The sequence below is a fragment of the Xenopus laevis genome, chromosome 4L (assembly GCF_017654675.1).
Source record: "Xenopus laevis strain J_2021 chromosome 4L, Xenopus_laevis_v10.1, whole genome shotgun sequence".
In the NCBI taxonomy this organism is placed as follows: domain Eukaryota; kingdom Metazoa; phylum Chordata; class Amphibia; order Anura; family Pipidae; genus Xenopus; species Xenopus laevis.
The window spans coordinates 70,984,833-71,010,715 of record NC_054377.1 but is presented as its reverse complement, the minus strand read 5'-3'; the positions used below and the strand labels follow the sequence as shown (position 1 = coordinate 71,010,715).

Sequence of the window (25,883 nt, the reverse complement as noted above, 5' to 3'; positions counted from 1 at the left end):
GTAAGTGAGCTGGGTAATTCCCCCAGGACACCCCAATTATTAGGCCACTGGTCACATGGGGCTCTTGGGTCAACAAGTAAAATGGGACCTCAATAAAAAAATGCTCCTGGCAAACATGGTCCCATTGATTATGCCAAAGTTTCTCCCAAATCTACGTTACCCACTGCACCACTGGCCCTCTTCCTTTCACAACCCGCAAACCCATAGCTCCATAGACTTCTTTGTATATTATCACGATATTAATGTCGTCCAACCCCCATGCAACATGCAGAATGAGAAATAATTGGCGAGTGCGTGAAGTAGTATCTGTAGCCGCCTCCAGATGCCATGTATGGACTGGAATGAGAGGAGCTGAGGTACAGAGGTCGCTACATACACACGCCCCCATCTCTTCCTCACAAATGTTAAGGTCTGAAGCGAGCAGAGAGAGGCCGCCGCATGCCTGGGGAATGACTGATGCAGAGCTGTGGCAGTTGAACTAGTAGCACTGGCTTATCTCCCTCGCTCCCAGGAACAGCGCTGCAGAGCAAACAGCAGTGGAATGCAGACTTGTTCTAACCCATTCCAATCTCCTCCTCTACTACCCCATAGTTCCCTGTGTCTCCACCTCTCCCTCCCTCCTGCTCTCCTCCACCTTTCGCTCACTCTCCTTTCTGCCCGGGCTGACAGGAAATAAGTTACAGGTAATGTGCTTGAGCAGGCAACTTCTTCACAGGAACACACACAGCTGGACATTCAGCTGCTTTCTTACCACTCACTCACATTTGTCTGCTGCTTTGTATTTGTGTTTGTCCCTCTCTCAAGCTCGCAGCTTTCTCTTGTCACCCTCTTCTCTTATTGTTTGCTAGCCCTCCCCTGCTCGCTCTGTGCCCTTGACTACAATCTTCTAGTAGCCCTCCCTTCCCAGCCCTCCTCTGTACACTGTACTTATCAATATTTCATTTCATTTGCTCTACATCTGCTGCATTGTCCTCTCCATCTCTGGCCACTGCTTAATAATACAATTAGGAGCTTGTCTGCTTTCTCATATGTAAAAAATGCATTTTCTGTGACTGATACGATGAGTTCTACTTTCTGTTTCTGCTACACAGCATGAAAAATATGCTTTTCTTGGCACAGCTTTCTCTAATCATCTGAAATATTTATAGATTTTTCTTCATACAGCAATTTAGACTTGTGTTTTCTGAAATATTTAGTTGCAAGGCTGGGTTCCCATGGGCTGGAAAGATTATTTTTATATTTAATATGTTGTCTTGGTTGGTGATAACAATTTGGGTAGCAAATTCTCCAGAAAACATCCATATTATTTTGGTTGTTTTTGGGCCAGTGCTATGATGGATTAGAGACTGAAGGTTTCAGTGAAATATTTTGACCATAATGTTGCGAAGTGATTATTTACTTATCTGGGCTTTGTACAAAATATCAGCACAAATGTTCATGTTTTTCGTCCACAACTGCACTCAAGAAATATATTGTGTGTTTGTGCCGGATTTGTTAGTACAGGTATGGGATCCATTATCTGGAAACCCGTTATGCGGAACGCTCAGACTTACAGAATGTTCATTTCCCATAGACTCAATTATATCCAAATAATCCACATTTTTAAAAATGATTTCCGTTTTCTCTGTAGTAATAAAACAGGTTCTTGTACTTGATCCCAACTAAGGTATAATTAATCCTTATTGGAAGCAAAACCTGCCTGTTGGGGTTATTTAATGTTTACAGGATTGTCTAGAAGACTTAAGGTATGAAGATCCTAATTTCAGAAACATCCATGATCCAGAAAATCCCAAGTATTCTGGATAACCGATCCCATACCTGTACAGGCATAATACTTTTGTTTGGAAAATAAATCACACATTATGGTGGCATTGATGGGGGTATGCAAATGTGTTTGTTGATAATAATTCCATTTGCACATCATTCAATAGACACATGTAAAAGCATATATAGGTGCATCATACAAAGGGATTCTGCTCACTCAAGGCATACAAAGGCATACAAAATGTATTATGGGTCCTGCACTCTGACCTTCATACATATTTCCAGTCTGACATTTAATTGCTTATTGCAGCAATAAGTGCAAAAATGGACAGAGACACCATTTAGTAAAGCACTATTGTTTACTGCAGAGAACAGTGTTGTGGGGATTGGACTAAGAGTGGTCCAGAGGTATTTTTGTTACTCTGTGCACTTTTGGGTCAGTTTGTTGCCATTTGAAATTGCAATATGTACCTTAAATATAACTTTTTGTTACACATTTTGTAGCTGAAAAATTAGTGACAAGCAGAGGTTGATTTGCCAGTAAAAACATACAAGGTTGATAATGCATGCCTAAGATTTCCAGGGGGGATTTTGTGATTGCATATCAGCCAAATGTTCGTTTTTGTGGACTTTTGCCTAAAACACAAACTTTACATTTCCTGGACATTTTACTGCCACTGCCCTGCAAAGAGGAGCCAATATTGGTGCTTTAGTTATATCTAACTTGTGGCCCACCAGATTTTCTTCAGTTTCTTCAGTGAGTGGGTCATACAGATCAGTGATGCCAAGACTTTCCCTGTGGAAGTCACTAGGAATCCGTTTTCTTATGCACTAATTCTAGTACACACAGTAAAGTGTTATATTTCCAAGTATATGTTACTGCAAACAGGGTATTCAATTAGCGATAAGTCTAAAGAAACTTGACTTGCTAAGTAATTTAAAACATTTCAGCGCTCATCCGAGCAGCCTCTAAAGAAGGTTCAAATGGATGAAGAATTCCCTACCACTCTGTTGAACTCATAAGCTGCTTTTATGAGAGGTGAAACGTTTTCAAGATGCTACTGTAGAATAATTTTTTCTATATTTAATGGAGATAATGGAATGGGTTATCATTTGAAGAATAGTCTTGTAATTAAAGGTATTTATTGAGCTATTAACCACTGGGAAACCATGCATTGCAATTCCCAGATAGACTAACAATAACCACAGCAATGCAAAAGGTTATGTAAACTCATTGGCATGAACAGGAAAGTGTACCCAATGTACCAATATAGGGGTCTATTCACCCATGCAATAGAAGACTTGAGATAACGGTGGGCCAGGAGAGGAACTGTCTTCTCTTTCTGTTCCACAGGTGTTCTAGAATCAAGAATACACACTCAAGTCTTTGTTATAGAACAGTGTCTGAAATAGAGATTAGGCAACAGAGTTATCTTATGGGGGCACAGCAGTTGATTCTCTTGACAAACTTCAGAGTGTACAGAAACAATGAGGGTACACTGTGGGTCAAGTTACGCAGCCATTTGAGTACTACTTGGAGAAATAAAACATGGATTTGGAGAGTGGTTTCTGCTTATTTGTTTCTTAGGGCCTGAGGTGTTGACTACAAGTTAAACTCCACGAATCCGATTTACATGCTAACAATGGGATTCTTAGCAGAGATGTTAAAGTTTTTGCTTCCATATTAGTGATGATATAAATGACATTACAACTGTTGGTGAATAGTTTCTCCTCCTTACAGATTCAAGCTAGGTGGACATGGAGCCTCCAAAGAATATAGTTAAAATTGCCATACAGATGATGGGAGCCTACCCACAGCTTATTGATCTGAATCAGGTAATGTAAATGGACTCGTTCACACACGCATCATTTTATTGTGTGTTTGGGAAGGGAAAATATATTAATCATTGAAAAAGAAGAGGCAAATCATACATCTTTCCATTTCTCCATTTAAAAAAGATATGCTGCAATTTAGGTATGTTGAGCAAATAAATAATTGCAATTGATGCAGCATTGTTTGGATAGTCTTAGTGAATGCCATTCCTTAACTCATATCAGATTGTAAAATAAGTCAGTTGAAAAATGCTGTGATGTACTGTACCTGACTAGAAAAACACCATGTTGATGTATTTTTGTTGTTGAATAATTAAAGGCAAAGTGTTCTGCACAAGAAACCCCTTTGCATACCATTGCCCATCACACAGTTAAGCACAAATTTTCAAATTTTACAGTCGGTGCATGGTGACCTTAACACATACTTATTGCCTAAGTATTACTGTATATATTGCATTACTATACCCTCTTGTGAACCTGCAAAAAAAACATTTTGAATTAAAATATTTTCTTTATTGCAGAGCAAACCTTTGTCGGCTGTGCTAAAGGATGTATGTGATGCGTAAGTGCTTGTTAAAATCCATAAAAACATTTCAGTGGCAGTACAGGAAACAGTATTAGAAGAATAAAATTGATTATTTTATCGCATCATTTGTTTTAAGAAATCCATTGAGGCTTATGGCACATAAAGCATTTTCTGTCTGAAAAGCTGTCATTACTGTGCTGTCATCCATTTCTAATTCAAGTCAATGGTAGATGACAGAAAGAAAATGAGTGAATCTGCTTCATAGATTTTATAAATTGACCAGTTTATTTTTGCAAAGTGCATTATATGAAATATTTGGTCTGTTTCTAATTATACCTCTAGACTGTCACTTAGTACGAGCAAACTTCTTTTTTTTTTTTTTAACAATTAGGGGCCCATTCATTAAGTTCGAGTGAAGGAGTAGAAGAAAAAAGAATTAAAATTTCGAAGTGTTTTTTTGGCTACTTCGACCATCGAATGGGCCACTTCAACCTTCGACTAAGACTTCGACTTTGAATCGAATGATTCGAACTAAAAATCGTTCGATAGTCGATGTACTGTCTCTTTAAGAAAAAACTTCGACCCCCTAGTTCGCCACCTAAAAGCTACCGAAGTCAATGTTAGCCTACGGGGAAGGTCCCCATAGGCTTGGCTATCTTTTTTTGGTCGAAGGATAATCCTTCGATCGAAAGGATTTAATCATTCGATCGAACGATTATTCCTTCGATTGAACTATTTGCGCAAAATCCTTCGACTTCGATATTCGAAGTCGAAGGATTTTAATTCCCCAGTCGAATATCGAGGGTTAATTAACCCTCGATATTCGACCCTTAATACATCAACCCTTAGTGTAGCATTATTTATATGTACTTTGTGACAGTCTAATTTTAATAATTGGTATGCCAGTACATTTCTTTCATATTACAGGTATGGGATCTATTATCCAGAATCCCTTATTCAGAAAGCTCTGAATGATGTAAAGACTCCATTTTATCCAAATAATCCAAATTTTTAAAAATGATTTCCTTTTTCTCTGTTATAATAAAACAGTACCTTGTACAAAACTAAGATGTAATTGATCCTTATTGGAAGCAAAACCAGCCTATTGGGTTTATGAAGAGAATCCCAGGTCCCGAACATTCTGGATTACAGGTCCCATACCTGTACTTCCTGTTGCTACCAGCAAATGTACTTATTTAATATACTTCAAACACTTTCCAGTTTGTTCTGCCTCAGGTTATTCTCTCTAACATTCCTTTTTAACGTTATTATTGTTTAAGCATATATTAAATTATGTAATGTAAATCCTGCTGATCCTTGTCTTTGGTTATTCTATCAGATCAATTTAATCAGTAAATCCATAACTGCATCCTGTATGATTGGCCTCTGTATTTACTGAGACATATACTATCGTGGGCCTTTGCACTTTTTTCAAATAATGCACCATTTCTGACAGAAATTTTATGAAAATAGTAATGCTAAGGTATTCACAAACATATTTCCTTTGTTTGGAATGAAACAACAGTAAAATAAAAGCCGTCACTTATCTAATTCCACATACACATCCTATATTAGCTGCTTGTTGTTCTTGCCATTCTCCAGGTGGAATATTAATAACTCAGAACACTATGCACTGCAGTATGTGGATGGGCACCAAGAATACATCACTGAGTCGGTGAGTTGGAAGTGTAGAGTGTGCTGTTGCACAGGGCTCTCATTTGTTCAGGGGTAGAGTGTTGTGATACTACTGTTCTCTCTAGAAGTTCCTAAAGGCTTCCTAAAGTCCCTAAAGCTTTTACAGTAAATAACTATGTTAAATAGAGATAAATTAAACACGAATCCTCCATCAATCTGTTGAGAATTTTGCCTTGTTATAGGCCTCACCTTCAGGTTTTGGGTACTTCATTCCTTAGAAGCATTTTAATGAGCTGGAGAAAGTAGAGAGACATGTAATATAAGATGGCCATGCATTTAAAAATCTGCTGGTTTGGCAAGGTCACCAAACCAGTGGATCCTTCACCAATATGCCCACCAATCAGTTCAACAATGGAGATTCAGGCTAGTGGAGCGATGACCACATCAATGAGCCAATGCGCTCCTCACTCCAACAGGATTTTTAAACCTGTCCAATCGATATCGGCCTGATTTTTCTCAGTCTGTTGAAGGCTTTCCTGGTAACAGGATTGAAACAAAAAGGACCTGTCATGATTCTAAAATGTCCACTATAGTCGACATTTTAATTAATCTATTTCATAAATGTTTTTGATTATATTTTTTACACTTTGCTACAGGCAAAACACTGATGCTGTGAGTCGAGGACAGATTTTCCCTGCTCTAAGGAACTGTAATCCACTTCTGAAACACAGCCTCATTGGATTGATTGCAGCAGGGAAAATGTTAGGTTGAGCCAGCAGACTAATAAAAATGATTAAAAAAGAAAATAATAAAACCTATCTTTGAAAAAAAGCATTAAGCATCTACTGCAAATTAGTGGCTTTTTATTGTATAACAGCAATAGTTGCAAAACATGAGGAAAGACTATTTGACTTAGGGTTTGTTCTCTAGAGAAGAGGTTCCTGCAAATTAACATGAACATGCTTTACAAATGCATGAGAGGATATTAGGATCTTTTTTTACACCCCTTTAGATGGCAAAAACTGAATTTACTTACCAATAAATGGGGATAGGAACTCCTTCTTGGTGTCTGAAGTTTTCTCACATTAAGCCTAGTTTCAGCAAAACAAGGATCTAGTTTGTGTGAGAACGTGTGAGCTTGAATTTGTATAATGGTTTTCAGTCACAGAGGCATCAATAGACAGAAACTATAAAATGGTAAAGGCAAAGAATTTGCAGTCTCGGGTCAGTGCTTTGGATCAAAGTGATATGGATATGCATGCAGAATGTCTAGGATTCTATTGATCCTTATGACTTATAGGATACAGTTACTTCTACGTGTAAGGATACATTATTAAATCTGCTTGGAAAGAAATATTATATTGTATTTATAAAGCACCAGTATTTTCCATAGTGCTGTACAATTGATGTGCAATATAGCAAACGTCATAAGGGCACTTTGCTTACAAAATTGTACAGTTCCACAGATTAAGATGATATAAGAGCTATGGCCCCATAATCAAAGAGAAGAGAATAAGACATTTCTAGAGACAATTATTGTATGAATCATTATATATTAGGCAAAATTGTAATTACTGCAATAGAAAAAAATTGGATAATTGAATAGTAAAGTTATTTTTTTTTGTTTATTTTTTTTAATTAAGAACCGATTGGCAATAAAAAATGGCAGCATCCTGAGACTTACGACATCTCCGGTAAGCTAAAGAGACCAAAGCGATATATTTTAATTCATTACATGCTGGTAAGATTGCTCCAGTCTTGTTGTGGTGTATCTGTGGATGTAATTCATTTAGAATGCTTGCAACTAAATCTCTTTCAGTATTTGAGGTACAGTTAATTCATGTCTGCTTGCAATACTGTTGATATTTAGTACCAATTTTTACCAATTATTTGTGCTTTGAGTAGCAAATGAAAAGCTAAGCTTAAGGATTGTCGCAAGTCATCAAGCAGAAAATGAAGTCTGCCATATAAGCTGATGTTACAGGGCTGACTATTAAATTCTAATGTTTATTGTGCTGGTTTCTGATCTGCCATGTACCAATAATCTGAATTATTTGTCAGCCTTATATTGTGACATTTATATTAAATATATTCGGTATATTGTGAGTGGGTCCCTAAGCTCAGTAAGTGACAGCAGCACAGAGCATGTATAGTGAATCAGAAGAAAAGAAGATGGGGAGCTATTGGGGCATTTTTGGAGAGACAGATCTTCCCTGCTAAATTACTGTGGTTGCCTTGGGCTGCTACAGAAGGCCAAAACATAATGTACAATATTTCTGCCCTACTTCTTTAGCTTAAGTTCTTCTTTAAGCTTTATAACCAATGTTGACAGCAATCATCAAAAAGAAGATCCTGATGACTCTATGTTTTTCTACTCTTTCTAGTACTTGGTGGATCAGTGTTTTGACTTAAGGTTGCTATATCCTCCGACATATGTAATTTTATTATGTTAAGTGTTAACTGTGATTTTTTTTTTCTTACTTGCTGTTTCTTACTTGTTAGATTGCTTTTGCATTTTTTGAGCTGGCTACACTTCATGACAAGTACTTTGACTTTACTCCTTTGCTAATATGTTTCTTCTGTTATTCTTCGCATCATTTTTTTGGGATATGATATGCCTGGCAGGACAAGGAGGCCAGTAGTCTTTGTAATGGAGCACAAAGTCATAACCTAGATGTGAAGTCAGAGTCTCTGAAAAAGCTTGCTGATCTTTCTCGAGATGTTACATTTGCTCAGGAATTCATCAGCCGTGATGGACTCACCATTTTATCCAAGATTATAGAAGAAGAAAAAGAGTAAGTCACACTAAATTGTAGCATCCTGTAACATCTAATTGTACTACCATGGCAAGTAATTTGCAGTAACTGTCTGAACATTAAACACCAGTGAACTTGCATTTGATAATTCATATCATGCTCCTATCAAGTAATTTAAAGGAGACATTTTGGGGCCGATTCACTAACTTCGAGTGAAGGATTCGAAGTAAAAAAACTTCGAATTTCGAAGTTTTTTTGGGCTACTTCGACCATCGAATGGGCTACTTCAACCTTCGACTACGACTATGGAAGGATTCAATGTAAAAATCGTTCGACTATTCGACTATTCGATAGTCGAAGTACTGTCTCTTTAAAAAAAACTTCGACCCCCTAGTTCGCCATCTAAAAGCTACCGAAGTCAATGTTAGCCTATTATATTCCTTCGATCGTTGGATTTAAATCCTTCGAATCGTTCGATTCGAAGGATTTAATCGTTTGATCGAAGGAATAATCCTTCGATCGTTCGATCGTACTATCTGCGCTAAATCCTTCGACTTCGATATTCGAAGTCGAAGGATTTTAATTCCCAGTCGAATATCGAGGGTTAATTAACCCTCGATATTCGACCCTTAGTGAATCAGCCCCATACTGTTCTATGACTTATAACTCTTTGATTGTTGTTTGACTACACCACCAACATTTCTTGATAGCCATACCATAGGCTAGTGACCATGGTTGTGAATACAAACTTTAAGTAGCGTGAAAAAAAATATTTGATGGTGTGACATTTTCTAAAAGGCAAATCAGTATTCTATTCAGAAACCTCTGGCAGGAAGAACTCTTACAGCTCTTTCTCTTTCTTAGGCTGGGAAAGATAATGGCTCACACACTCAGGGCAATCTCAGAGCTGATGGAGCATGGCTTTGTTTCCTGGGAAACCTTCAGTACAACATTTATACATAAGGTAAGAGAAATGTTAGCATCCAAATGTTTTTAGGAGTGGCGTTTTCTGTTAGTATCAGGGCCGCTCCTGCCAGAGGCAAGGTGAGAACCTTGCATCAGGCAGCAAGTGGCTAGTTAACAGGGGCAACATAAAGCTGCCTCCTGTAACTTTAAGAGCCAAATTTCCAGTTTTTAACCTCAGGCGGCAGCAGCCCAAGAAACGCCATTGGTTAATATGAATGCAGTTTTATGATCATGGATCCATATTGTGATTATGATTGTGATTGTGATTAGTGATTTATGATTATGCATTTACTATTATTACTGTTATACAAATAATTACACACCCTACATCATTAAGATAGTTATGTGGATACAGGATAAAACAAAATCTCTTCTTTTTAGGTTGTGACATTTGTCAACATGAATCTAATGGATTCAGAGATCACACAACTCTCATTGGCTATTCTGGAGAGTGTAGTGCAGAGTGACACCAACCTTGGAGAGTTAGTGAGACGGGAAGTTACCCTGGACAGGCTGCTTGTTCTTCTTCAGTTGTAAGTTGATTTCTCTCACTATCCTTTCTGGTAGACAGGAATACAAAAACTGTTGTCTCTACCTTTCCATAGCCCCACCCTTCTTTCCATGGTTTATGTTGTCAGATACTAAATATTTGTATGAGGTACAGTCAAGTTGAACTGTGGTGTAGTTGCATTAGCATTGAATGAACCAATAAGAACGCCAGCACATGGTGTATCAGCTGACGTATAATGTTCTGGGCCATACTGCGACAAAGTGGACTGAACTCATTTGGTTAGATCTGTTCAATTTGACCATTGCGATGTATCTTCAAAAAACATAATACCAACGTATCAGCCAATGGACCTGGAAATAGAGAAAATCAGCCCATGTGACATCAGCATTAGGATGTTACATTTGATTATTTTTTGTGTATTTTGAGAAATTATGGCTAGGTTATGTTTATATTACTTACAAAATTCAATGTTCAGCATCAGGTTGGGGTTGTTGTGGCTAGAACTAGGGGGTTGGTGCCTCATAGGCTTTCCAGGTCATACCACTAGGTATATCAAAATGTGGAAACCGTAAGTTGTCTGATGTCAGAGGGGAGATTTAAAATGTAAGTGTTTCAGGTCTCAAAGACTCTACTGGTTTAAATCATTTTATTTAGAGATGCCTATGTGAAACAGGAAATGCAATTCGTTTTTTCACTAGGTTCATGGCGGGTGGGATAGTGTAGAGCCATTCCTGTAATATGACTTTTCTAGTTGCTGCGGCTAGTCTCTCCGCTAGGGCCCTGTTGGCCTTAGATTGGCCTTAGATTGGCCTTAGATACTTTTTGAGCCCCTCTAATTTTGTTAAGGGAGCCCATTCTGTGTCAGGCTTGAATGTTTGTTTTGTTAATGAGTGCCAGTATTCATAACCTTAACCAGAAGGAGTTCATAATTGGACAAAGTAAAATACAATGAATGAAAAAAGCTTCTGTTTCTAGGCATGTTGTGTTGTTGAAAATGCCCATTCATTTTGAACCTCTGTAGTGGGGTTAAATGGGATTGGTGTGGAAGTTGTAGGACCATGATCTGGTATTCTCTTTGATTGCTCTTTGCAGATACATTAGAGGACATTATAAACTGATATAGATTGATCTTTTTCACATAGAAAATAACAAAGGAAAAGAGGGCAGTGAAGCTATTTGGTACAGGGGGGGGGGATATTTGGGCCCTTGACATTCGTTTTCCTGGTGGGCCCCAGGCTTTTTTAGGTTTGCAGGACAAAGACTTGGGATCTAGCAATAATCTAGTGTTTTTCATTTTTGCGTGCATATCGGAAAACAGTAACATATGGGTGTGAAATCTTGGAAGGGAACGAATTAATAATTCATAAAAATTATAGATTATGATTGACATTGTATTGAGGGTTATATGAACCAAACAGCATAACATTAATGCATGCTAAAACAATTCTTTCTTTGCAACAGGACCAATAAGGAGATGCAAACAAAGGTTATGGCTCTTTTCATTGCCTTAATGCAGAAAGTTGGAGACAAGGAGAGAGAGGTAAGAGAGCAAATTAAGGTAACTGAAACTGAAACATAATTTCTGATTGTATTGTGAAATATGGGAACAGTATTACATTTATTCAAATACCACACACACAAAACTCTTGTGCCTATTTTGCACTTGTCTGTACTGGTGCTATCTGACAGCATTCCAGTTGTGACTACTTTGGTGAATGAGGTGCAAGGTACAGCACATTCTATTGCAAAGAAACCATACCTAGTACCTGCCTTGAGCAGGAGGTAAGTGCCGACTACCTTTGTGTGTTGCTACTGTTGGTGTATGATGTTGCACAGGTGCAAGGTATGCCTGTTTGTGCACAATGTACTAACTGGAACAGACATTTGTACCTCCAGTATATATTGCAAACTGTTACCCTTGATTGCAGATGACACAATTACATTGAAAATTTAGTAAATAATGTTGCATTATAGGCAATGAAAACAGTGAATTGTGACAGTTGTCTGCACTTTGTTTATTAGGGTAAAACTACACTGGAGATTTTGATCAGATTTTGTGGGTCTGATTTTATCTCATCTTGCCATGCAACAACACACAACACCATGCAGCACCAAACAACAGCACGATATTTGAAGGATCCTACAAAATCTGATCCCCCTATAGCTAGAATGTAAAGTCGGATCAGATAAATTCGAATGGTGTATTTGTTCATGCATCTACATCCGAAAGTCAATGTATTTCAATGGAAAAAGTCGGTCAAACACCATCAGATTTTATCTCGTTTGTTGAAGATGCAGCATGCTGTGTTCCAATCCTACAGCAGTGTTGCATCAGATGAAAACATTTCCATATACAGATATGGGACCTATTATCCAGAATGCTCGGGATCTGGGGCTTTCCGGATAACGGGTCTTTCTGTAATTTGGATCTTCACATCTTAAGTCTACAAGAAAATCATGTAAACATTTAATAAAAAAAATAGGCTGGTTTTGCTTCCAATAAGGATTAATTATATCTTAGTTTGGATCAAGTACAAGCTACTGTTTTATTATTACAGAGAAAAAGGAAATAATTTTTTAAAATTTGGATTATATGATTATAATGGAGTATATACGAGACAGCCTTTCTGTAATTCGGAACTTTCTTGTAACGGATTTCCGGATAACGGATCCCATACCTGTAGTTTGAACATCAGATTTTCATATGAGCCCCATTATATTTTGACCCATACAACTGCATGAAGGATGAGTTTTGTTGATCTAACACCATCCTAAAAAAACTCCTGAGGAGTTTAGCCCTTAACATAGACCTCATGTTTTTATAGTGTGCGAGTATAATTTTTTGTGCAGTTCTGTTTCTCACTCCATTAGCTACTGGGAAATGTAAATTAAAAATCTGATGATATTCTAGGTGGAATGAAATTGCAATACACTGTAACAAGTATATTGTCAATAAAGCATCTTGAATTTTGAAGCTTGAAATGTAATTTTGCTTTCAGGAGATGCTAGACTATCTATGGAAGAGGAATATGCGACAGTTTATCCACAAGGTAAGAGAGTCACTAATATGAGGCATTAATCAGTGCATTTATGCTGACTAGTAACATCTGTTGCGCTTACAGCATATAATAAATGAATGGACGACCCTGGGGGACGAAATGAGCCATTACCTATATGTGCTACAGTGCTTGAGTCTGGGTTTGTTGGAGCCTCGCATGAGAAAATGCATGGATGCTAATGATGCTGTGAGTACTACATACAGATCTCAGTTCCCCTTATATTAAGTGTCCAGAGCAAATTATTTTCAGATGTCTTACAGAGTAATTTTCAAGCTATACATGTCTGCCAGCCAAATTTCCAATTTAATAATTTTGACATACAGTATATCCCTATGGGCAACAGTGGACTAACCCCATATGTAAAAAAAAGGCTCCAATATACAGCTGCAGTGCTCTCCCCCCCATTCGCACAAGTTGAAGAGTACCTGCAGACGCAGCCCTGTACTGACTGCCTGTGTCCTGTGATAAACTGCCTTGTGCCCATTTTCGCTGCCATCTGAACCTCGTGGTGAAATCAAAATGCACCATCTAACATTAACATTCGTAAGCATCACTACACACTTTCATGTCTCATCCACACAGGACCAGCGGCAACAACTTCAAAGTCTACGTGTTGCAGCATTTCCCCAAGAGGGTGAAGAAGGTGGCCACATGAGCTCAGACAGACGGCGCTCACTTTGTGCTAAAGAATTCCGCAAGCTTGGCTTTCTTGTGAGTTTATGTGTTCTATATAGTCTTATATATTCATATGGCTGGGAGTTGCCATACTTTTCTTTGTCAGAGCAAACAATGCAAAAAAGAATCACAATTGGAATTTTGCTTCAGTCTTATGAAAATGTTCTAATTGGCAAACTGATAAACATACATGACCCAATATTCCCTCAAGGGGTGCTCATGCCTGTACACACACAATTTTAGACCAGCACACAACAAATTGTGGTGCACACAAAGAATTTTGTGTAAAAACACAAAATGTTGTATTAATTCTGACCTGAACAGTTTTTAAAAACATAGCTGAGAAGGAATTAGAGGGAAAATTGCTCATACCCCCATATATAATACATGTACAATGTTTGCAACCCATAGTTACCATAGCAACCTATAAGATTTTACTTTTAAACTGGTCACCAGTGAATGCTTCCTGCTGAATTGTTAGTACAGGTGGCTAGACCTATAGCAAACTTTGTTGTAATCTGCCAGCCAGCTCTGTGCCTAACTCAAAGATGTTTGTGCTATGTGCTCAGTTTAGAAATGCCAGTTGGTAAGTAGACCAAACATTATGTTAAATTATAGTTCTTTAGTCTTTTTTTCTGCCCTAAACAGAACAGTGGAAGTCCTTGGCAGGATCTGTGCTTTGCGCCTCCCGGACTCCTGGGATTGGATAACATGGTGTACTTTTCTACTAGGTGTCCCAATGCTTACAGCAGGGTAAGTGAAATCAGTACTGAGTCTTTGGAGAGGACTGTAAAAAATGGATCCACCCGGGTGTATGAGTTTTGTACATTAATAAAGGGTAAAGCTGCCAAGCCCTGTGACCGTAAAGAGGTTAGACTGAGCTTCATTGCAGTATATGAAGACATACATAGTTCTGTCCTGAGGGAATTCTTAACAATCATCCAATATTTCATATCCTGCTAAGTATGGAAAGGATTGGCTCAGATCCTAAATGCTGTGTCATGGCTGAGGGATAATATAAATAAAAGTAATCCTGTCTCCTTAGAGTCAGAGCTGCAGCTGTGGAGTTTAGGGCCTTTCTCCAAAATGAACATTGCACAGCTTCTCTCCTGTAACCAAATGTATAGGTCCCTAGTTAATTGAAGAATAGCATCTAATATTTGTAGCAAGAAATATTTAGATACTTAAGGACTGCTTGAAAGTGTACCCACTGTCCATGTTCTCAAATAAAAAGTATGTTTAAAATAGTATTTTATTCTTACTGATAACTTTTTTTTGTAATGTCTCCAGGCTTTGGGCTATGTTCATTTCTAAATTACTTAGAGTACATCTTGTTACACTTTTCCTGTCAGTTTTGTCTGAAAAAGTGGCTGAAATTTTCCTGAATCCTGTAAGAAGGAATGTGTTCAACATTTTCCATATGTCCTGCCAATGTACTAAAGTGAAAAGGATTCATCAATTAGTTAACAAATCATCTTTCTTCAGATCTTATGTTTCTTTGGTATATAGCCAATATGGAAAACATAAATTACATTATGAGTATTATTGTCTGATTTCACTTTTCAGCATATATGGTGTAAGGAGTTTTGGTTACAAAGCCGAGTAAGTGTACTATAGTTTGGGCATTTGGCAGTTTAAGGGGGTTATTTATCAAAGCAGGGGGAGCCCCCACCTTACTTCCCAGCCATGCAGAACTCAAGCAGCTTTGTTTGTTTCCCTGTAGAGTAGTCGGCTACTGTGTAGAGATTTGTATTGGATTTTATTTTTGCCTTTACATCCCCTTTACTGTTTCCAACTCCAGCTGCAGGGTCAAAGATCATGGAGCCAGATTTAAGCAGATAAACTGGGATTCTATTTGGAGAATTATTTTGCTGCAGCCACTGGTTCTGCAGAGTTAGAGAAAGTTTGTATTAAACAATACAAAAACTGTAAAATCCACATTAGATTACATGACAACACAGGACCCAGTGCTGTCTGCCTATTCTGATTATTAATCAATCTTGCTGTATCAGCTTCTGGCAGATATTATTTGACTTCTTCTGTTTTGATAATTCATGACGATCCCTAAGCAGCCCAGACCACACTGAGCATGTTCACAGTCTTGGTCTTGCAAAGATGTTTAACAAGGTTACAAGATGGTGACCCCTGTGGCCAACTTTGAAAGCTTAAATCATTTATTTTATTAGGCTTGTGGTGTGGTTAGTTTATGTTTAGTATTCAAAATGTAGCATTTCTAGCCTTATTTTATTTTAGACTTTATTTCCCCTTTAAGAAAAACTTGAATCAGCGAGTTCAGGGTTAATAACCTGAAAACTTTGATTGAGTTTTCTGCAAAAAAAAAAAAACTTGAATCGCTCGAATTGATTGAATTTTCACGTGAAACCCTCTGAAATAAACTCAAACATTATGAAGACTATTAACATCTTCAAATGGTTCAAGGGACCTCTGCCATTGAATTCTACATGACCTCAACAGGTTTTAGTATATTTTTGGATTTCAGCTATTTCCAGGGTCAGGGTATAATAAATCTCAAAATATTTGAGGTTTTTGGAAAAAACCTTAATAACCTTGAAAACTACATTTTTTAGTGGAAAACACAACTCAAACCTTAATAAATCTGCCCATAAGTAATTTGCCATTCACATAGCACATGTATCCCATAGAACTTGGCACATTTGTAGAGAGGTACATGTACAGCACATCCCAGATCCAGAGGAGAAAGCAACAGCAAAACAAAGTTGAGGCAGCTATCCTGAAACAGATGTTTTGTCTTTCAGTCATAGAAGGATTACGGACAGATATTGAAATGTAACATTGTGTAGTCATTGCTAAAAAACAAAGACATGTCTAACATGTTGCATGGCACTTATTAATAGGTGAAGCACGGGAGCAGTTCCTCAAAATTGTTTAAAATTTTAAATGGAAGAGGAGTCATTAACAATGACATCAAACACAAATGCTAGAGCATTAAAGGCAGCCTCCCCATACCCCCAACCCACTCATGAATACAGCACTGCCTAATGTAAGAACTGTATTCATGAGAGGAAAACACAAGTAAGGACCTGCGGCCACAGGTGCTATGGGTGCAAAGGACAAAAACATGGTGCTTCTTTTTGCACCTTGCCTCTCCATCAATAAATAAACCCTAAGGTCTCTAAACAAGCAAAATAAAATGTATAAAATAATTGAGAGACATTATACAGTGTTGTTTATATGTGATTTCTCCTTAGTTTGTGCTTGAAAATAGCAGCCGGGAAGATCAACATGCTTGTCCGTTTGCACGTAGCAGCATCTATCTCAGCTTGATGTTATGTGACATCCTACGAGTTGGAGAGCCTGGTGCGTTTCCATGACTTCCTGTCCCTTCCTTTTAATTTCTCACTGTCTGCATATGTTATAACCACTTTGTATTTATTTTCCATTATGTTTGTCCTGCAATGCCTAATCTAAAATAACTTAGTTTAAGATTCTCTCTATTAATATACAGCCTCATAATAGGGGTTTCAAACCCCCTTCAATTTTTTGTCAGATACTTAACTTCCAGGACTTTCCTACAGCAGTTTCTTGGTTAATTTAGCCACAAACTGACTGACCCCCACAGGCCAATCAGACGAATATTGGATGATGTGGCTACACATAGAAATGGCCTAAAAACAAATATTATGAGATGTCATCATAAACAGTCAAGCCTGATTTGGTTTGACACCTTGATTGCTTAATCATATACAGTGTTGATCTGCTCATCTGGCAAACCTTATCAAATGAGATAGTTTTAATATTTTTTCCTAGCTTTATTTTGCTTCCATATAAATAATTGGAATAGTATTTCTATCAATGCACAAGAACAAAAACCTTTTACAACTGTAATTGACTGGGAAACACATGCCTCACCTGTGTCACACTAATAGTTCTTTCTTAAATATTTGCATTTCAGCCTCGGAGACTGGACAGAATTTCCTCACCTTGTTTTATTCACAAGATCACTTTCTGCAAGAGCTCTTCTGTGTTTGTATACAGCTGCTTAACAAAACATGGAAGGAGATGAGGGCAACACAGGAAGATTTTGACAAGGTTGTTAAATCAGATAAACATTCATTTCATCCTGTCCCATTGCAAGCTTCCCTGAACTGTACCTGTATTAATACAGAACTACAGTACTTAAAGACATGTACTGTAAAAGGAAGGGGGGCAGTTACTGGGATTGAAAGAGGTCTCAGTTTGATTCCAGTGCCATCTGATCTGAAAAATTATTTAATCACCTTGCCCCTCAAGCAGCAAACTGAGATTATAAGGCCCATTTACAAATAGGGGGACAAGGTGCAAAATCACTTTAAAGCACCTTACCTCCAAACACAATAGGGATGCACCGAATCCACTATTTTGGATTTGGCCGAACCTCCGAATCCTTCGCGAAAGATTCGGCTGAATACCGAACCGAGTCCGAACCCTAATTTGCATATGCAAATTAGGGGTGGGAAGGGGAAAACATTTTTTACTTCCTTGTTTTGCGACAAAAAGTGAAGCAATTTCCCTCCCCACCCCTAATTTACATATGCAAATTAGGATTCAGTTCGGCCGGGCTGAAGGATTCGGCCGAACCCGAATCCTGCTGAAGAAGGCCGAATCCCGAATTCGGTGCATCCCTAAAACACAACCTCTGAATAATTTGCAAGTAGTTTCCATAGGCACATGCTGCATACAGGTGATACGGACTAAGTGTAGGGCATCATTTCACCTTTCTGCTGCCTTATGCACTGATAATTAGTAAGATACAAGGCACGGCAGCAGTGACAAAGAGCAGGTCGGAAATAATACGTGTATAGACCCCTTATTTCTGGAGCTTATTTTAGTAAATGAGCCTGCATAATATCTATGGTGCCTGTTTCTAAAGTAAATTATCCACACAGAAGTGCATAAAGGCATATAAAGATTATCAGTAACACACCAATCTGTTATATTAGAAATATTTCCCTGAAAAATAACTGATCAGTTCAAGGAAACAGATATAAAAATACATAAAAATTCTGCTGGAATGATCTGTGGAAGTCCATGTCATGAACCTGACGGAGTTCTTTTAGGAGCATGCCAGTGGTTGTGTGTGCCACTCTCCTTGGTATTAATATGCTTACTAACACTCACATTTTATCACTTGGAGAGAGGTAGATGATCCACACCATCTGCCCTTACACTAAGATCTGTGGTGCCTCTCCCTAAGTCATTTGTGAGCACAGCACTGTATTTAGGCAAATATACGCAAACCAAAGGTCAGTAATGGCACACTGCTTTGCTATATTGGGGAGATTTGGGAAAATATGACCTATTTGGGAAATAACAGTGGCCAAACCAAGGGAACTAATGCTTTCGTCCCGTCCTAGGTGATGAACGTGGTAAAAGAGCAGATATCTAGGACCTTTGCTAATCCTCCCTCTTCTCTGGATTCCTTCCGTGGAAGAATCTTCTCCCTGAATTACAGTGAAATTTTGAAACTACGTCAGGCAGAGAGGGTGAACCAAGATGAAGTCCTTTCCCCACCAGTGATGTAAGTCAAAGACAAAGGCAGTTTAAAAAAAAAAAGATTTTCATTAATGGGGCTTGGCAAAAAAATCAACAAGCGGTTGAGCAAGGTGAACATGCCAGACAAACTTGAAAAGGGAGTATGAAACTTGAGGAAAAGACATATACATAAACTTTATTGTTTTCTATCTAGGGAACTAAGAAAGGCTTTAAAGACAGACCTTCTGAGTCTGGTCAAACAGCACAGACTTCATTACTTGTGTGAGGGTACCAAATTCCGAAAGATCAGTAACCGCAGGAGGCAAGGTAATGTGAAAATGTCCATGTATTGAACAAAATTGTTTTATATTCACAAAAATAACTTATTTTCTTAGAATAGGCCCATATATAGGTTATTCAAGCTGAAATATTCATTTTAGATTACAAATACCTAGCATCTATTCCCAAGTATTGTCTACATTTTTCTAAATCATTGTTTTTTTGCAGACAAACTGTGGTTTTGTCGGCTCTCCCCCAATCACAAAGTTCTACATTATGGCGACTTGGAAGATAACATTGCTAATCCTCCAGTGGAAATGCTCCAAGAAAAAAGTGAGTCTAGAATGACATTATACTGTGATAATATTCAAAGCATAGGCAAGAGCTGCAGATTATTCAGAGGAGTTGTGTTTTGGGTGGTGTAAAGGGTGGGCATTGAGGGTGAACAGCAAATCACAGGTCAGCAGCAAGTCGTATGTGTGGTGAGTCAGTATTGGGCAGGGAGATTTGGGGTAGTATAAGGTGAAGGGTGATGTGAGCAGGAATTTGTAGGGTAAAGATCAAGGCTCAGGTAGGCAGCTCTTTATTCTTGTTGGGGGGAGGCAGAATTAGTCAAAGAATTTTAAGAATATGAAGCACAAGCCAAGAATGGGTTTCATATTAACCTTGGGTTAAAATTTGGAGGTATGAGACGCAAGGCTGAGGTGGGCAAGGAATATTGAATGTAAAGAGCAAGGTAGAGCTGGAGTATGTTAATTAAGGGACAAGGCAACACCAGGCAGGGAGTTATTGGTTGTGTAAAGAACAAGGATTTGGTGGGCAGGGATTTGTGAGAGTGAAAAGCAAGGCATAAGTTAGCTGCAAGTTATTTGTGGGGGTGGGGGGTGGGTGAGGCAAAATTGGGCAGTGAGTTTTGGTATGGTTTAAGGAGCAAGGCTCAGAGCAGAGAGCTGTGACGATAACAAACAAGGTAGAGGTTTGGCTGCAAGTTTTTGGGAAGTGAACCAAAATGGGGAGGAAGTTTATGAGGCTGAGGATGGTTAAAGAGTTGTTCAGGGGTTAAAAGTGGGCAGTTGGTAACAAGTCAGAGGGGCAAAGGACATAGATTTTTTTTTTCTAAGAAGTGTACAGTTTTGGACATTCTTCCCTAAAATATATCCAAGCGCTCAGACAGGCATTAGGTTTCTATGCACCCTCTAAACGTCATCTTCTGTTCATTCCCTTACTGCTTATTCATTTTCAGCTTTCCTACTTCAGTGCTCAGTACTACCTCCTCGGTTGTCAGCCGTCCTTGGTTCCATATCAGCATTTCTTAAGCTAGGGTTACTTCCAAAGGTAGGGTAAGGCAGAAAAGCAGTTCTGTCCAACTTCATTTACCCCGAGTTAAGTTACTGAAGGGCCACCCACTCACACAACATTTTCATACCCCTACAACCACTTTACTAGCCACGCCTATTCAAAAGCCAGTTAGCAAGATACACACATGTATTCAGGTCCTATATAAATATAGGTGGCTGCTGAACATAAGTGTGTATATTCTTGTAGGTACAGCATATTCCAAATACAAAAAGACATTTTTGTATTGTACACATTACAATAAAAAACAAAGCAATAAGGAAATGACAAATTCTGTAAACTCTTCCAATGGACATCAAGTGAAGGTACCTACTCTCCATTACCTAAGCTCTGTTTCACTGTATAGACCTCTTTGTCTTTTCCTGCAATGCTTGTTACCCTGTATGTTCTTTCATTAGTTTCAGTGTCTGATATTAAAGATGTGCTGACGGGAAGGGATTGCCCACACATGAGGGAAAAAGGAAAACAGAACAAGGTAGGAATTATGGATAGCAGCGTATGGAACAGTGGGCGCCAAACATCGAGTTTATCTACACTATACCTGGGATGATGGGAAAAGTATTGGCACCACATGCATTGTTCTTATGTATATGCTCCAAAGCACTGAACTATAACGCACACACTAGCAAATCCTTGAACCTAAGGATACGAGCAAAAAACTGATTTCATATAAAAATTATTTGGATACAGAGATAAGTGCGTGAAATGGGAGCTGTTTTACAAATAGGAGACTAATTCTGGTATACAAGACATTACTTGTGACTTATATTGAACATTTACCTTTGAGGAATCAAGTTCAATTACAATGACTCAATACACAATCAGTCCTTGAAACCCTTTCAACACCAATATATCAAGCTTAGAAATAGGAGTGAGAATATTATACTAACTTTTGGTGGACTTTTCAGTTCAACATAGCAACAGCTGCTACCAATCAGTCATTGTCAGAACATTATTATTATTTTGTAATACAATTGTTTGTGTCGCAGATAGGAGGGGCCCCTTACAGGAGTCTCAGGGGTTTTAATTGCATTTGCATGGTTGATCATTAAGGGCAGAGACACGGTCAGATTCTGGGAGAGTAGTAGTTGCCCGGCGACAAAATCTCTACTTTGGGGCGACTAATCTCCCTGAACTGCCTTATTGCCGGCTAGAGTGTAAATCGTTGGCGGGATGGCACTCGGAGCGCTTTGTTTTTTTTCCTCATGAGTCAACTTCGGAAAACGAAGCGCGCCATCCCGCCGGTGATTTACATTCTAGTCGGCTGGAAAGCAGTTTGGGGAGATTAGTCGCCCCGAAGAAGAGATTTGTCACCGGGCGACTAATCTCCGTGTGTGTCTCTGCCCTTAAAATCACCATTTTAACTATATATTATCGATTAAGTACAGTATCATATGGCTTTCTGAGGATTAAGTCCTATTGTGTTTTTTAGGTTTATATTACGGTAGTAGCACCATTGATTATAACCAATTATATCTCAGCTATTATTGCTCAGTCATTTTTGTTACTTTAGCACATTATGGATGTTTTGTGTTGCCTTTAGAAACTCCCATACTAACAACACCAGCAGTTTGTGTAAAGCAATGTATATTGTTTGATTGAATTATATCTAAGTTAATGAGAATGTGCAGACAGGGTTATGTAGTAAATTGGGACCTTATGCACACTATTGTACCAAAGATAATGCATTTCTCTAACAGCTTCCCTTTTCTCATTATTCGTTTACAGGAAATTGTGGAAAGGGCCTTTTCCATCTGTTATGATGTAGACAGCTGTTTAAACTTCATCGCAGCTACACACAGCGAAGTAAGAAGCAAATGTTGATTGACACATAATTGGGATCATATAACAAAAGTCCTATCACGAATAAGCTTCAATATGGTTTCTTTTTTAGTTCTGTCTCTGGTTGGATGGACTGAATGCCTTGCTGGGTCGGGAAATGACCAGCGATTATACAAGGAATGACCTGGAGGTCCTTCTAAATACAGAGCTCAAGCTGAGGCTATTAGACCTGGAGAATATTCCAATACCTGAGCAGCCACCACCCATTCCTCCACGCCCACAGAACTATGACTACTGCTATCAATTCACCTCCACAGAGGCCTGACACTGAATCATGAACATCTCCCAAGACAGATTGGGCACATACACTCACACTGAATCTCTGCAGTACCAGTGGCTTTTCTAAAGGCACAGACACTCTGTAAAGAAGTTGCACCTAGTTTAGATAAATTGCTAAAAAGATAATGCAGATTGTTGTTTTTTTTTGTCAATTTTTATTTTGAAATAAATTCTAAAAATGATCTAACTTCAACAACACCCAGCTATGAATCAGGTTATTCGGTCTAGTTTATGGAGTTCATCATGCAGCATGAATGTATGTTAGAAATAAAACCATTAGGAGAACTATATACCTCTTACAAAGGAAAATACTCAAATATCAGTTGCTTGAATGCTCATTATATGAAATAGAAACCGTTTTTTACAGTTTTCCCTAAACTGAAGCCAGGCAATTTGCATTTTTCTTTTCCTGACTTTTAAGTTTCCCTACAATAACACCATTTTGATACAGTGCCCTAGTGAACGTAAAATTAGGCTCCTGTTGTACTTTATTTCATATTACCCATTACTCCTTGTCAACCTTGCAGGGCATCAATCATTCAAAACGGCCACATATTGCCAAAATGAATTCAATTTAATCTGGCAAGCCTGGATAGCAATAGAGAGACTTTCATGGGCATTTATTAAAATTGTCTTGTAAAAAAAAAATATTTGTACAGGTATGGGATCCGTAAGCTCAAAATTACAGGATGGTCGTCTCCCATAGACTTCATTTTATCCAATTAATCCAAATGTTTAAAAATTTCCTTTTTTACCTTAATAATAAAACGGCACCTTGTACTTGATCCAAACTAAGATATAAGCAAACCAGAATACTGGATTTATTTAATGTTTAAATGATTTTTTAGTAGACAGGGGCAGATTTATCAAAGGTCGATGTGAATTTTCCACAGTAAAAAATTCAAATTTCAAGCTATTTTTTGTGTACTTCGACTACGGAATAGTACAAATTCAGTTTGAAAAAAATTCTAAAATCGAAATTTATCATGTACTGTCTCTTTAAAAATTCGACTTCGACCATTTGCCATCTAAAACCTGCCGAATTGCTGTTTCAGCCTGTGGGGGACCTCCTAGAACCTATCTGGAGTCAATTGGTGGAAAAACTTTGAATCAAATTCGATTGAATGCGCTATTGCTTCGATTAGAATTTGCTCGAATACGGACCTATTCGACCGAAAACGAACCTATTCGAGCCAAAAAAAAAAACTTCGACTTAATTTCGGTTGGTCTTTTTGAATTTGAATTATGACGTTTTTTCAATTCGAAATTAGACCCTTGATAAATATGCCCCTTAAAGTATGAAGATTCAGTTTACAAAAAGATCCATTATCCAGAAAACCCCAGGTCCCAAGCATTCTGTATAACAGGTCTCATACCTGTAGTATAAGGTGCCAAGTATTGCAAAACACCCTGGCAGGTAAATCCCCCCATTTTCTCTCTCTAGAGTTCCCTTTTTCATTATTCTCCTATCTTTCCTGAAATATACACATTGTTTAAAGAATTTGCACCCATAACTATAGCAGATGACAAGGGAGGGTTACAGGCAGTCCCTGGGTTACATACAAGAGGGTCTGTAGGTTTGTTTGTATGCAAGTTGAAACATATACATTTACTTATTAAATTCAACAAGACAGGTGTTTGTATTTATTTTTACCTTTCTGAGCTCTGCAGTAGACAACACATGTCATAGGGTATTGGGGCAGATGGTTTGTTAAAGCTAAATGCTAATAAAGGCCAAGCAAACCATAGTATGTTACTGTAATTGCCCCCGTGTGCAAGTGTGAGTTTTATGTAAGTTGGGTGTATGTAACGTAAGGACTCCCTGTATTTCCCTGAAACGTTATCCTTTTGTCACACAAAACACACCACAAAAAGTAGAAGCTTTCAGTTAAAGAGGCTGTAAGACATTGCCAGACTGCTCATGAGATGATTCCTCATCTTATGCAGAGCACATAAATTGGCATGCTAATCATAACATCCGACGAGTGTAGCAATGCTCTTATTATAAGAAAACTTCCTAAAGGAGAAGTCAATCCTTTAACAAAAAAACCCGTACCCCCCCATGTAGACCCCCTCCCTCCTCCCCTAGCCTAACTCTCCCCCCCCGGAAATGTCCCATACTTTATTTTTACCCATTGGCACAGATTCAGGCAGCGGAGTTCCACACAGCCATCTCCCGGGTGTTCAGGTAAGCTGACTGAAACTGACGAAAATTGCCGAAGCTCCGGAAGAAGACACGAAGACCCAGAGGGTCCTCCGCAAGCTGACTGGGAGATTGGAAATTTCCGTCCAGTTGTCGGAAACCAGGCAAACTGCTCCAACTGCGCATGCTCTGAAATACCGATCTCCCAGTCAGCTTACAGAGGACCCGGAAGATGAATGTGCGGAACTCCAATGCCAGAATCTGTGCCGAGGGGTAAGTATGAAGCAGGGGTGTCCAAACTTTTAACAACGAGGGCCAGATTTGATGAGGTGAAAATGTGTGGGGGCCGACCAGTTTAGCCTGACATTCTTTGACTCGAACCATTAAGTTTATTTTCATGAAGCTGCTGGATCCAGGCAAAATTAAATGTGAAGCTACTATGATATGTTAGTGCCCTACTGCACTGATCTCCTTCTTTCCCCATAGCCAGCAGGCCCGGACTGGCAATCTATGGGTTCTGAAAAATACCAGAGGGGCTGCTATATGGTTCCATAGAAAGTTACCAAATAGTGGGCTGGTAGGGGGATGTTTGGGCCTCTGTGTACTTGGAATGGCAGGGCCTATTTTGACTCCCAGTCCAGGCCTGATAGCCAGCCCCCACCCACTCTCTGTAATCTTGTAATTTTTTATTCAACTGTTCATTCTCTCTCCGTTATACACTCACCTTCTGTAACTCCCCCTCCCTCTCAGAAACCAGGCATGAAAA

General features: G+C 38.5%; 1 protein-coding gene across 1 annotated transcript; it reads left to right on the top strand.

Annotated features, from left to right (window-relative positions):
* The first annotated feature begins 348 nt into the window (after positions 1-348).
* elmo3.L (engulfment and cell motility 3 L homeolog) lies at positions 349-23,622 on the top strand. The gene is made up of 21 exons (XM_018258130.2): positions 349-683; positions 3,506-3,600; positions 4,119-4,159; positions 5,726-5,798; positions 7,402-7,452; positions 8,384-8,553; positions 9,379-9,478; positions 9,862-10,013; positions 11,453-11,531; positions 12,991-13,041; positions 13,114-13,236; positions 13,633-13,761; positions 14,374-14,478; positions 16,956-17,064; positions 17,660-17,796; positions 19,101-19,264; positions 19,433-19,545; positions 19,726-19,830; positions 21,252-21,328; positions 22,582-22,659; positions 22,748-23,622. Exons 2-21 carry the CDS (start codon positions 3,523-3,525, stop codon positions 22,958-22,960), a joined length of 2,148 nt encoding a protein of 715 aa, XP_018113619.1. The 5' UTR covers positions 349-683; positions 3,506-3,522; the 3' UTR covers positions 22,961-23,622.
* Positions 23,623-25,883: the final 2,261 nt, after the last annotated feature.